General features: G+C 48.8%; 1 protein-coding gene across 1 annotated transcript in view; it reads left to right on the top strand.

Annotated features, from left to right (window-relative positions):
• Window positions 1–13,223, top strand: part of CEP76 (centrosomal protein 76) — an 83,123-nt gene that overhangs the window by 14,962 nt on the left and 54,938 nt on the right. Inside the window, exon 7 of the mRNA XM_030212403.1 lies at window positions 4,107–4,204. Within this exon, the coding sequence (XP_030068263.1) occupies window positions 4,107–4,204 (98 nt within the window). The remainder of the gene's footprint in view (window positions 1–4,106; window positions 4,205–13,223) is intronic.

Raw genomic sequence — 13,223 nt, 5'->3', positions numbered from 1 at the left:
CTGTCCCTTCAGCTGTGAACATAGAACAGAAATATTTGTTAAGCAATTCTGCCGTATCTTTATCAGCTTCTACATAGTCGTCTGCTTCACCTTTGAGTCTCACAATGCCACTTTCCTCAGCAACCCTCCAGACCGGTCAAGATGCTTGGGTTCTGCAAGCTATGCATGCCTACCAGCAGAAGGAGACTGAGAACACTTAACTTTGAACACTGTATATGTTACCTGTGCAGAACCCCAACCAGCCAGTATTTCTCAGTCTCCAGCAGAGGGTAGATGTGCAGTCTGACCGGTCTGGTAGGTCCTAGGGGTCTTTCTGTAGGCTATTTCTTGTGGAGTTTAAAAAAGAAAAACCCTGTACTTGGATCTCTCTGTGCTTCTGGGGTGTGGGTCCGGTGGGGCCCCAATTTCCCCTTGGGGTGTTACAACCAGGTGGCCGGGTCCCTCCCCCATGCTGCTCTCTTGAGTAGACAGCGTTGTACCTCAGCTACCGTGATTGGACGGGAGCCTTGAGTGCCTCTTCAGCTTGCAGCATACTGGCTCAAAAAGAAAAATAAGCTCCGGTTTGGTGTCTGTGCCTTTTCTCTCTATGCTGTCCGGGAGAACAGAGGCTTCTTGTGCAAGATAGTGGCCAGTTCCTCGGCACAGAGGATTTCGGAGCTGCAGGCTTTGTCTTGTAGAGCTCCTTTCTTGTCCTTTTCCAAGGAGACGGTTTTGCTGAAGCTGGTTCCGTCCTTTTTGCCCTAGATGGTTTCTGATTTTCATGTGAATCAGGTGATTTCTTTGCCAGTTCTGGGAGATAGAGCAGGTGATTCGATGCAGCATTGTCTGGCAAAGCTGGATGTGTGTTCTTACCTGAGGAGAACGCAAGATTTTTGAGCCTCAGACAGATTGTTTGTTCTGTATGGAGGCCCTAAGAAAGGAGTGGCCGCTTCCAAGGCGACGATAGCCAGGTGGCTGAAGGAAGCGATTGCTTCAGCCTATTTACTATGTATGTTACTCAAGGGTCGCAAGGTGCCTTCGACTCTCAAGGTGCATTCCACTAGGGAGGTGGCTTCCTCCTGGGCGGAAAGCACTTTGATTTCTCCGTAGGATATTTGCTGTGCAGCTGTCTGGTCCCCTTTGCATTCCTTTGTGAAGCATTATAGAGTTGACATGCAAGCGGAAGAGGATGCTGGTTTTGGAGCAGCAGTTTTGACCTCTGGTTTTCGGGGGTCACGCCCTTAGTCTTTTACTGCATTGATATTTCTCAAACATCTTAACCGGTCTGGAGGGTTGCTGAGGAAGGTGAAATTAGGCCTTACCTGCTAATTTTCTTTCCTCTAGACCCTCCAAGACCGATCAAGAGTTTGTCCTGTGTATTTCTATAATGTGTGTGTTTCTAGTTTCTTGTTTTTGAGCCTGTGTTTTGCTGTGGCTGATGAATTGTATGTATATATACAATACTGGTCGGGGATGCCAGGCATAGTTTTTGGTAGTAGACTGGTGCAGGTCTGGGCGCTGCTTGCGTTCAGTCTGCAGAAGCACGGTCATGTTTGGGAACAGTTTCCATGTACAGGGTTATGTGAGGTTATTTCTTTGTTTTTCTCTGCTTGGTTATTGGTATACTGGCTGGTTGGAGTTCTGCACAGGTTACATATTCAGTGTTCAAAATTAAATGTTCTCAGTCTCCCTCTGCTGGTAGGCGTGCATAGCATGCATAACCCAAGTGTCTTGACCGGTCTGGAGGATCTAGAGGAAAGAAAAATAGCAGGTAAGGCCTAATTTCACCTTTACACTTCCTTCTATCACTAACATATCTAAAAAAAAGTCTTGTCCCCTCATTTTACCATATTGATTATTTTTTCTTCCATTTGCATCTTTGCTTTCCTGACTACTCTACCAGCTTTTCCAGATATGGTCGCCTGCCTTCCTCTTTCAGCGATCTTTTGTATTTTATAAAGGCTAAACTCTCTTTCTATACATTTTCAGCTACCACTTATGAGAACCAAAGCGGCCTCCTTTTCCTCTTACTTTTATTTACTTTCTACAAAAAGGTTTGTTGCCCTTACAATAGCTCCTTTCAGTTTTGCCCACTGCTTTCCAACTTCTTCCAGATGTTCCTATCCAGACAACAATTCCTTGAGGTAATCTGCCATCTGAACAAAGTTAGTTTTTTTGAAGTCTAGAACCTTCACTTTTGAATGAACCTTCTCCACACTTATCTCAATATTAAACCACACCATCTGATGATCACTGGATGCCAGGTGATCACCTGCTGCAACATCAAAAACACTCTCCCCATTTGTAAGCACTTGACCCGTGTTTAGAAATAAACTGATGCAAATAGTCTGCTTAGGAGAACTTACTGTGTCCTCTTATATTCATTTTGGGAGGGGGAGAATGGCAACAGCAATTTACAGCTTGGCAGCTAGTAAATTCTCAAGTTCTGAAAGATATGCCTGTTTTGTAAAGGCCTCTAATGAAAATGGCACCTTCTCCAATTTACAAGTACTTGACATGTACAGTATAGCCCCATCCTGCGTGAGTTCCATTACCAACTGCTGGAATAGTTCCCCCTGTAGAGAATCCATGATCTCCCTGCTTCTATAAAAATAAAAAAATATCCACAATAGGGATACCCCGATCAACATCTGGCATATTAAAATAACCTATTAGTAGTACTTTCCTTTTTACAGCTATATTTTGAATGTCTTCAATAAAATCTCTGTCCATTTCTGTCTGTGAAGAAGGTCTGTATATCAAACCAATGTAAATACATTTTCCATTCCGTCTTTCCTGACTGACCCACAGGGCCTCTTCCATACCCCATAGGTCCTGCAATTATGTTGCTTTAATATTATCTTTAACGTATAATGCCACTCCCTCTCCCTTTCTTCGTACCCTGTCTTTCTTTAACACATTATAGCCCGGTATAATTATATCCCAGTCATGGTTCTCTGTGAACCATGTCTCTGCATCTTCCATCATAGCCTGAAGATCTAAAACCTTATTTCTGATACTTCAGGTACTGGTTGCTACGCTCCTAGAGCTATGAGTGTAGTTTACTCTTGGAGATTTCTAGTGCAATGCAGTATAAGGTGGTGGCCTAGATTCAACATTATTTTTCAAGACGTTAGCCTTGAAGCTCCCATTTGGATAATAACATCAGGTACCATCTTGTTGACTGAGATACTCTCTATCATGTGGCATAAGGAGCTTGATCTCGGTCTTTAAAGTTCAGAGTTCAAATTTATTTGATATACCAGCATTAACATAACATCTAAGTGGTTTACAATAAAATCAGTAGAATTAAAAACGAAAAAAAAGGAAACAAGGTATGAATACCACAAAATGGAGCCTAGGTAGATTAAATCTTTACTTTTCTCCATGTCCATTGTATACCTTAGAAGTACATTGAAGTGACCAACCAATTTCCAAGGTTAAGCAGATCGATTTTTCTCTTTGCAGGTTTCAGGTAAGATGAACCAGCTTCTAAAACTATTGTTGCTTGGTAGCTGAGGTAGGCAAAGATATTTATAAAGATATAGATATAAATATAGATATAGAAATATAAATCTTTACCAACCTCAGCTACCAGCCAACTTATCAATAACTTTTTTTTTTTAAGCAACCTCCTAAAGGTTGAAAACTTTCTAGCAGAGGTGTTTTGACAACATGGGTGAAATTATGAGCAATACTGATTTGCAGCTGCAGATCTGTGATCATAGGCGCCCCGTATAAGAGCGCCTATGGTAAGCCTCCCCAGCCCAACCGTGACCTTCCCTTGGCTGTCTCCTCCTCGAAAAACAAAATTGAATCTTCCTCTCCTCTCCGCACCGGCGTCCACCCCCTCCCCCCACTCGTGGCTCCGGCTCCGTCAATCTATAATCATGCTGGACATGGATGGAGGGGAGGGAAGACAGAGTAAGTAGATGCACATAGATGGAAGGGAGTGAGGAAAAATGCTGGATATGGATGGAGGGGGAATTGCTGAATTTAAGGACTGGATCAGAACACTTTGAGCGCAGATTTTCTGAGGATGCAATCCAAATGTTGGTTATTAACATTTTGAGAACCGAGTGTCCTCACTCACTGTAAGCTGATGCATCATATATTCTGCTTCCCAGGCACAGAGTGCAAGGTGTCAGTGGGAATCCTGAACATTAAACTTGAACTGTATCCACGGGTAAATCAGACACTCTCCCAAGAAGTTGTTAGGACACAAGTAAGTGATCTGTACGTTTTGTTATCTTCAGTTTTATTAATTGTAGAAAATAAAGCTGTAAGTTGAAATGCCTGTGACCGCACTTCTGTAAATACATTCATGCAGTCTAACTAGTGACTGCAATTGTTTTTTTTTAAGATTTGAAGTTACATCTGGTAACAATAATCTGGTAGAAAGGTGAGGATGTTCACAAAGCCTTCTTTTTTTTTTTCAACAATACACTTTTTATTGAAATTTCTCCTATTACAAATACCCCCCCCCCCCCCCAAATACAATTAAATTCCAAACAAAATATGTGGGGGAAGAGAACAGGCAATATAGAAAAAGAAAAGCCCGTAACCCCAAGGTTCATACATCCCATCCACCCCAACCTATCCAACCTTACTATATGCCCTCCCCCCCCAACAAGGTACAATCTTCACCCAAAAACTACAAGTCTAGGATTTTGGGTTTCATGAGGGTAAGCATGGACTGTAGAGTGTGAATATGTGTATGTATGTGTGCAGGCCCCAACTATGGAATAAAGAACAACACAACTGGGAAACAAACTAGAACAAACTAACAATGTTGCAAATATTAGAGCCAAGTTTCAAGATTCACTACTGGATCCCCAGCTCAACATAGGGAACACCGTACCCAGTGCTGTTTAGTAAACTCTAAGTGGGTTCACCATTTGATGTTTTGCCTTGGGCATGCGTGGGCCTCCCCTTGTCCCCGTAGTTCTTTAGTGAACAAGTGCTTTTGACATGGTAAACCATGACATTCTATTATACCTTCTCGATTACTTTGGGATAGGAGGAAATGTATTTAGATGGATAAATGGTATTCTTATCTCCAGGACCTACCAAGTAAAATCTAATTCCATATCATCATGCTGATCAATCCATAGACTGGTGGGTTGCGTCCATCTACCAGCAGGTGGAGATAGAGAGCAAACTTTTGCCTCCCTATATGTGGTCATGTGCTGCCGGAAACTCCTCAGTATGTTCTCTATCTCAGCAGGTGGTGGTCACACACAGCAGCAGCTCTGGCTAGGCCTCCAAACCTAATTTTTAGGTTTTGTTGAGTGCCTGGGGTTGAGGGCTCTTCTTGAGCAACTGCAAACCTGGTGGCGCCAGGTCCCTCCTTTTCTCCCCCCTCCCGCTGGCTCCGTTAAAAAAAAAAAAAAAAAAAATTTTGAACGTCCTTAAAGGCGTTTATTTCGACGTTTATTTAAACGTTTATTGCAGCTACTCACTGGGACACCAGGTCGTTACAGCTCGGAGCGGAAAGCAGGTAATTTTTACCTTTTTATAGCGGGCAGGGGGTTCCCCGATTGATCTCCACGTGGCCTATGGTGTCGGAGGGCGAGAGCGCAAAGAGTCGCTCCCCGGATCGCTTGTGCGCTTCTAGAGGGGATGCGGGGGTCTTAAAGTCTGATTCGCCCTTGTTGGGTGACAGTTTCGTGACCGATGAGTGTCCCGGTCCTTCCTCCGGTGTGGCGGTTTTTCCCGCCATAAACGCCCATCCCCCGCTGCTCGCCTCCGCCATCTTGGCCGGCCACGCGGCTCGGACGGCTTCTTCTTGGGCTGCCCTTGAGGTGGGAGACATTAATGCCATGAACGCCCTTAATTTGGGCGACGGCACAAAAGCGGCTAAAGTTAAGCGCCGTTCTTCCCGTGCGGCTCCTTCGCGGAGTGTCGCGCCGGACGCCATCTTGGATGCGCAGCATGTCTCTCCCCCGCTCTTGCGAGCGCCGGTTGAGGGTGCATCTAGGGCTGTAGCCCAGGCTGCGGAAGTGCACAGTCTGGGGGGTTTCTCCCCCGAGTTTGTTTTGCTGCTGCATCAGGCCTTCCTTATGCAAAACGCTGCCCCTGCTCCCTCGTCTGGTAAAGAGGTTGAGGCCCCCGGAGGTAAACGCCCTCGGGTTGATTCCCAGGCCTTGGAGGACTTTGTCTCCTCCGATGTAGATGAGGGCAGCGTTTCTGAGTTCTCCCAACGGTCCTTTGCGGATTCCTTGGAGGAGACGGATCCCCGCTCGGATGGAGCGGATGACCCCTCTGCAGTGCGGCTCTTTAGCTCAGAGGATTTGCCCAACCTGTTAGTGCAGGCCATGGGCATTTTGAAGATTTCCTCTCCGGAGGACGTCTCTCCCTCAGCCCCTGTTGGCTCTGCCATTATGCTGGGGACGAAGCGCCCGCCTAGAACCTTCCACGTGCATGATGCCATGCACACCTTAATTTCGGCTCAATGGGATGTCCCGGAAGCGAGCCTTAAAGTGGCTAGGGCTATGTCCCGCCTCTATCCTTTGCCTGAAAGTGAACGTGAGGCCTATCTGTGGCCTACCGTGGATTCTTTAATCACTGCGGTGACTAAGAAAACGGCGTTGCCGGTGGAAGGTGGCACGGCCCTAAAGGACGCCCAAGACAGAAGATTGGAGGCGGCCTTAAGGTCGTCCTTTGAGGCGGCTGCGTTAAGTTTGCAGGCCTCAGTTTGCGGCTCCTATGTGGCCAGGGCGTGCCTGACTATGGTGCAGCGGGCTTCCCCCTCGGATCATTCCTTGAGGGCTGATTGGCCGGCCCTGGGATCGGGCTTGGCCTATTTGGCAGACTTGCTGTATGATGTCTTGAGGGCCTCAGCTAAAGGCATGGCTCAGACAATCTCTGCGCGGCGGTGGCTTTGGCTGAAGCATTGGTCTGCTGACCACGCCTCTAAATCCCGCCTGGCTAGATTGCCTTTTAAAGGCAAGCTGCTCTTTGGGGTCGAGCTGGACAAAATCGTGACCGATCTCGGCACATCTAAGAGCAAGAAGTTACCAGAGGTCAGGGCTCGGGCTAGTACTCGCCCCGGTACCTCCAGAGGACGTTTCAGGAAGCCCGTCGGTACCGCCCGGGCAGGTCGGGCTCTTCTGCCTCCTCTTCCTTCAAGAGGAACTTCTCCCCCAAGCAGCATTCCTTTCGCAGAGACCGCCGTCCCGGAGGTGCTCCCTCCGGTCCTCCCCCAGGGTCTCGTACCCAATGACGGGGCCTTGGTCCTCGCCCCAGTGCAGATTGGAGGACGGCTGTCCTCGTTTCTGGGCGAGTGGACCACAATAACTTCAGACGCTTGGGTGCTGGAAGTCATCAGAGACGGCTACAAGCTAGAGTTCTGCCGACCCTTAAGAGACGGGTTTGTACTCTCTCCCTGCAAGTCTCCGGTCAAAGCTGTGGCAGTGCAGCAGACCTTGGACAATCTGATCCGCCTGGGTGCGGTCGTTCCGGTGCCAGAAAATCAGCTTGGCAAGGGACGTTACTCCATTTACTTTGTGGTACCAAAGAAAGGAGGTTCTGTACGGCCTATCCTCGACCTCAAAGGGGTCAATCGGGCCTTGAAAGTTCGGCACTTTCGCATGGAGACTCTCCGCTCTGTTATAGCGGCAGTGAAGGCAGGGGAGTACCTGGCATCCTTGGACATCAAGGAAGCGTACTTGCATATTCCCATCTGGCCTCCTCATCAACACTTTCTGCGTTTTGCAGTACTGGGCCGACACTTCCAGTTCAGAGCCCTCCCGTTCGGGTTGGCTACTGCTCCGCGGACCTTCTCCAAAGTAATGGTGGTCATCGCGGCCTTCCTGAGGAAGGAAGGAGTACAAGTCCATCCTTATCTGGACGACTGGTTGATCCGAGCCCCCTCTTATGCAGAGTGCGGCAAAGCTGTGAACCGGGTGGTTGCTCTTTTGAGCTCCCTGGGGTGGATCATCAACTGGGAGAAAAGCCAGCTGCGCCCAACTCAGTCCCTGGAGTATCTGGGAGTTCGATTCGACACCCAAGTGGGCAGAGTGTTCCTGCCAGACAATCGGATTGTCAAGCTTCAGGCTCAGGTGGACCAGTTCCTAGTAGCCTCTCCTCTTCGGGCTTGGGACTATGTGCAGCTGTTGGGCTCTATGACGGCCACGATGGAAGTAGTGCCCTGGGCCAGGGCTCATATGAGACCACTACAACACTCTCTGCTGCAGCGCTGGACTCCGATGTCGGAGGATTATGCTGTGCGCCTTCCCTTGGACCCAGCAGTGCGCAAGGCGCTGAGCTGGTGGACACAGACAGACAAGTTGTCTGCAGGAATGCCTCTGGTGACCCCGGAGTGGATTGTCGTCACGACGGACGCCTCTTTGTCGGGCTGGGGAGCCCACTGCTTGGGAAGGACAGCGCAGGGGCTCTGGTCTCCTGCAGAGGCAAAGTGGTCTATCAACCTCCTGGAACTCAGAGCCATTCGGTTGGCGCTTTTGGAGTTCATCCCGGTACTGGCGTTGAAACCAGTACGGGTCCTGTCGGATAATGCCACGGCTGTGGCCTATGTCAACCGCCAGGGAGGTACCAAGAGCGCCTCTCTAGCCAAGGAGGCCATGAATCTATGCCAGTGGGCGGAAGCGAACCTGGAACAGCTGTCAGCGGCCCACATTGCCGGAGTCATGAATGTCAAGGCGGACTTTCTCAGTCGCCATACCTTGGAGCCCGGAGAGTGGCAGCTATCTGCTCAGGCGTTCTTGGGCATCACGAAGCGCTGGGGCCAGCCGAGCCTAGATCTGATGGCGTCATCGGCCAATTGCCAAGTGCCGCGCTTTTTCAGCAGAGGACGGGACCCTCGATCCCTGGGAGTAGATGCTCTTCTCCAACAGTGGCCGACACAAGAGCTTCTCTATGTGTTCCCGCCCTGGCCCATGTTGGGCAGGGTGCTAGACCGGGTGGCAAAGCATCCGGGCCGGATAATCCTGGTGGGTCCGGATTGGCCCAGACGTCCCTGGTATGCGGACTTGATCAGGCTCTCAGTCGACGATCCTCTGCGGCTGCCAGTGGAGCAGGGTCTGTTACATCAGGGTCCCGTGGTGATGGAGGATCCCTCCCCCTTTGGTCTTACGGCCTGGCTATTGAGCGGCAGCGTCTGAGGAAGAAGGGCTTCTCAGACAAGGTCATCGCCACTATGCTGAGAGCAAGGAAGCGCTCTACTTCTACTGCTTACGCCAGGGTTTGGCGTACCTTTGCAGCGTGGTGTGAAGCAGGCTCATTTTCTCCATTCACTGCTCCAATTTCTTCAGTGTTGGCATTCCTGCAAGAAGGTCTGGAGAAAGGCCTGTCGCTCAGTTCCCTTAAAGTCCAGGTAGCGGCCCTGGCTTGCTTCAGGGGCCGCCTGAAGGGTGCTTCCCTGGCTTCGCAGCCAGATGTGGTGCGTTTTCTCAAGGGAGTTAATCACCTGCGCCCTCCTCTGCACTCGGTGGTGCCTGCGTGGAATCTCAACCTGGTGCTAAGAGCATTACAGAAGCCGCCTTTTGAACCCTTGTCGAGGGCATCTCTGAAAGACCTGACGTTGAAAGCAGTCTTTTTGGTGGCGATCACTTCAGCCAGAAGAGTTTCCGAGCTCCAGGCACTCTCATGTCGAGAGCCTTTTCTGCAGTTCACTGAGGCAGGAGTGACTATTCGCACAGTGCCTTCCTTCCTGCCCAAGATTGTTTCTCGCTTCCATGTGAATCAGCAGCTCTGTCTCCCTTCCTTTCGTAGGGAGGACTACCCAGAGGAATACTCTGTTCTTAAATATCTGGATGTGAGACGAGTCATCATCAGATACTTGGAAGTGACCAATGATTTCCGGAAATCGGATCATCTGTTTGTCCTGTTTGCAGGTCCTCGTAAGGGTCTGCAGGCTGCTAAGCCTACAGTGGCAAGATGGGTCAAGGAAGCCATTGCAGTTACTTATGTGGCCGCGGGGAAGGTGCCGCCTATCCAGCTGAAGGCTCACTCCACTAGAGCTCAGGCGGCCTCGATGGCAGAGGCCGGGTCCGTCTCCTTGGAAGAGATTTGCAAGGCGGCAACTTGGGCATCGGCCCATACATTCTCCAAGCATTACCGCTTGACTGTGGCGGCACGGGCGGAGGCCCGGTTTGGAGCTTCAGTGTTGAGGTCAGGGATTTCAATGTCCCGCCCTGGGTGAGTACTGCTTCGGTACATCCCACCAGTCTATGGATTGATCAGCATGATGATATGGAAGGTAAAATTATGTATCATACCTGATAATTTTCTTTCCATTAATCATAGCTGATCAATCCATAGCCCCTCCCAGATATCTGTACTGTTTATATTCTGGTTGCATTTCAGATTCAAGTTTAGTCTTCAGTTACTTCAGGAAGACTTCGTGTTCAAGTTTTTTCAATTGGATTCTTCAAGAGTTGAGACGAGTTTGTGTTACAGTGAGCTGCTGCATTCCTCTCCCCTCCGTTTTACGGGGCTGGATTGAGACTTAAATTCTGCCGGCACTCCCTCCCGCTTCGTGCGGCTGTAGGGCAGCTTTGTACCCCTTCCGCTTTGGCGGTGTTAGGGTCAGTCAGCTCCTCCCGCGGTTGCGGTTGCAGGATAAGCCAGATCCCCCCGCATCGGCGGGTGTGGTGTCCCTCCCCCGCTCCGCGGGGATGAGCTGGACGGATTCCCCTCCCCCACTTGTGTGGGGATGAGCTGGGTTAATTCCCCTCCTCCGTTTCGGCGGTGGTGAGCTGGGCAGAGTGTCCCTTTGTGGGTGTAATTCTCTAAGTGCTGAGTCCTGCGGATGGAGCTTTGATATCGACATACTGAGGAGTTTCCGGCAGCACATGACCACATATAGGGAGGCAAAAGTTTGCTCTCTATCTCCACCTGCTGGTAGATGGACGCAACCCACCAGTCTATGGATTGATCAGCTATGATTAATGGAAAGAAAATTATCAGGTATGATACATAATTTTACCTTCAATCCTATCTCCGCCATAGAAAGCTGACTTTGGAGTTCCTCAAGGCTCCCCTCTATCCCCTACACTCTTCAATATAATGTTGATCCTTTTGGCTAAATCCTTATCCAACCTTGGCTTCAACCCATTTATCTATGCTGATGATGTCACAATCTACATCCCCTTTAGAAATGACTTGTTCGAAATCTCCAAAGAAATCAATCTTGGCTTGCACACCATGAATAAATGGACTAATACTTTTCAAATGAAGCTGAATAATGAGAAAATGCGCTGCCTTATCCTTTCATCTTTACATAATAGGTTCAAACCTCCATCTTTAATCACTCCAATCCTCACCCTTCCTACCTCTGAGAGCCTAAAAATACTCGGTGTAATTATAGATTGCAACTTATCACTAGTTAACCAAACTAATTCCACTGCAAAGAAAATGTTTTTTTCATTGTGGAAACTCAAGTGGATTAAATCTTTCTTCCCTAGAGAAATATTTCGATATCTAGTCCAATCAGTGGTATTAAGTCACCTAGACTACTGTAATGGAATATACGCAGGATGCAAAGAACAACTTGTAAAGAAACTTCAGACTGCCCAAAACACAGCAGCAAGACTAATCTTTGGTAAATCCAAATTTGAAAGTTCCAAACCCCTTTGAGAGAAATTGCACTGGCTCCCAATAAAAGAACGAATCAACTTCAAGATCTGCACCCTAGTCCACAAAATTCTTTATGGAGAAGCCCCAGGATACATGAATAACCTAATCAGTCTTCCAGCCAGGAATACATCAAGCACATGTCGTTCATTCCTAAATCTCCATTACCCTACCTGTAACGGCCTCAAATATAAATCCACGTACGCTTCCTCCTTTTCCTTTATCAGCACCCAATTATGGAATGCGTTGCCAAAAGCTGGCAAAACTACTCAAAACCATCTCAACTTTAGGAAATTACTCAAGACCAACCTGTTCCGGAAGGCCTTTCCCCATGATCCAACATAAAACCTAATGTCGGGTTCTCGAGGCAGAACCGGAATACGTGAGCCCTTGGGCCACTGCCAAGGAGCAGCAGTGGCAGGCAAGACCACCCTGGAACTGGATACACAGGAGAGCAGGACTGGAACTCTGGACTGGAGTAGTACTGACAGTACTGAGGCAGGCAACTAGAACAGGAACAACTTCACCTGCGCTTGACCACCAGAGTGCAGGTGGCCAGCAGGACTTGCAGGATAAGGCAGGAACTGAAGATCCAGAGGACCCACCCTGGGTCCGGGATACACGAGGGAGACTAGGCTAAATACTAGATTCTGACTGAAAGCTGCATGCAGCCACTAAGCCAGAAACACAAGACAGACCAAGGGGACAAGACGTACACAAAGGCTAGCTAGAGACAGGATTCAGGATATACATACTAGCTAGGCAGAGACAGGATTCAGTATACACTCATGATATACACAGTAGCTAGGCAGAGACAGGATTCAGGAAATACAAGCAAGCTAGGCAGAAACAGGACTCAGGATATACAAGCAAGCTTGGTAGAAACAGGACTCGGGATATACAAGCAAGCTTGGCAGAAACAGGACTCGGGATATACAAGCAAGCTAGGCAGAGCAGACAGAAGAAGTAACCAGGAACTAGCAGAGTCTTTGGGCAGGCAGTGCACAATAGAATAAACCAGGAGCAAACAGAGTTTTGGGCAGGCAGCAGGCAGAGGAATAAACCATGAGCTAACAGAGTCTTAGGGCAGGCAGCGGATAATAGAATAAACCAGGAGCAAACAGTTTGGGCAGGCAACGGACAATAGAATAAACCAGGAGCAAACAGAGTCTTTGGGCAGGCAGCAGGCAGAGGAAAAAACCAGGCGCTAACTGAGTCTTTGGGCAGGCAGAGGAATAAACCAGGAATAACAGAGTCAGGGCTGAAGCTTCAGCAGCTCCAAACACAGACAGAGAGAAAATGGCTGAAGCTTCAGACTCCAAATGCAGAGCAAGGCAAATGAAGGACTAGCAGTCCACAGGCACAAAACAAAAGGGCAAAAGCCCACACGGAAGGACTAGCAGTCCACAGACACAAAGCAGAAGGGCAGCGCCCACACAGAAGGACTAGCAGTCCACAGACACAAATAGCAGATGGGCAAGAGCCCCAGAGAAAGGCTAAGTAGCAGCACAACAGTGCTCTCGCTAACCTCACGACCTTTGGCATAACACTTACTATGCAAAGGCCCTGAATGCAAGCACAGCACTTTCTTATGAAGGCTCTCACTGATGATGTCACCTACTGCAGGACAGGAGCAGGGAACACAC

This window comes from Microcaecilia unicolor, chromosome 1 (genome assembly GCF_901765095.1).
Source record: "Microcaecilia unicolor chromosome 1, aMicUni1.1, whole genome shotgun sequence".
In the NCBI taxonomy this organism is placed as follows: Eukaryota; Metazoa; Chordata; class Amphibia; order Gymnophiona; family Siphonopidae; genus Microcaecilia; species Microcaecilia unicolor.
Note: the sequence above shows the minus strand (reverse complement) of the source record. Positions and strands in the feature narration are given on the sequence as shown.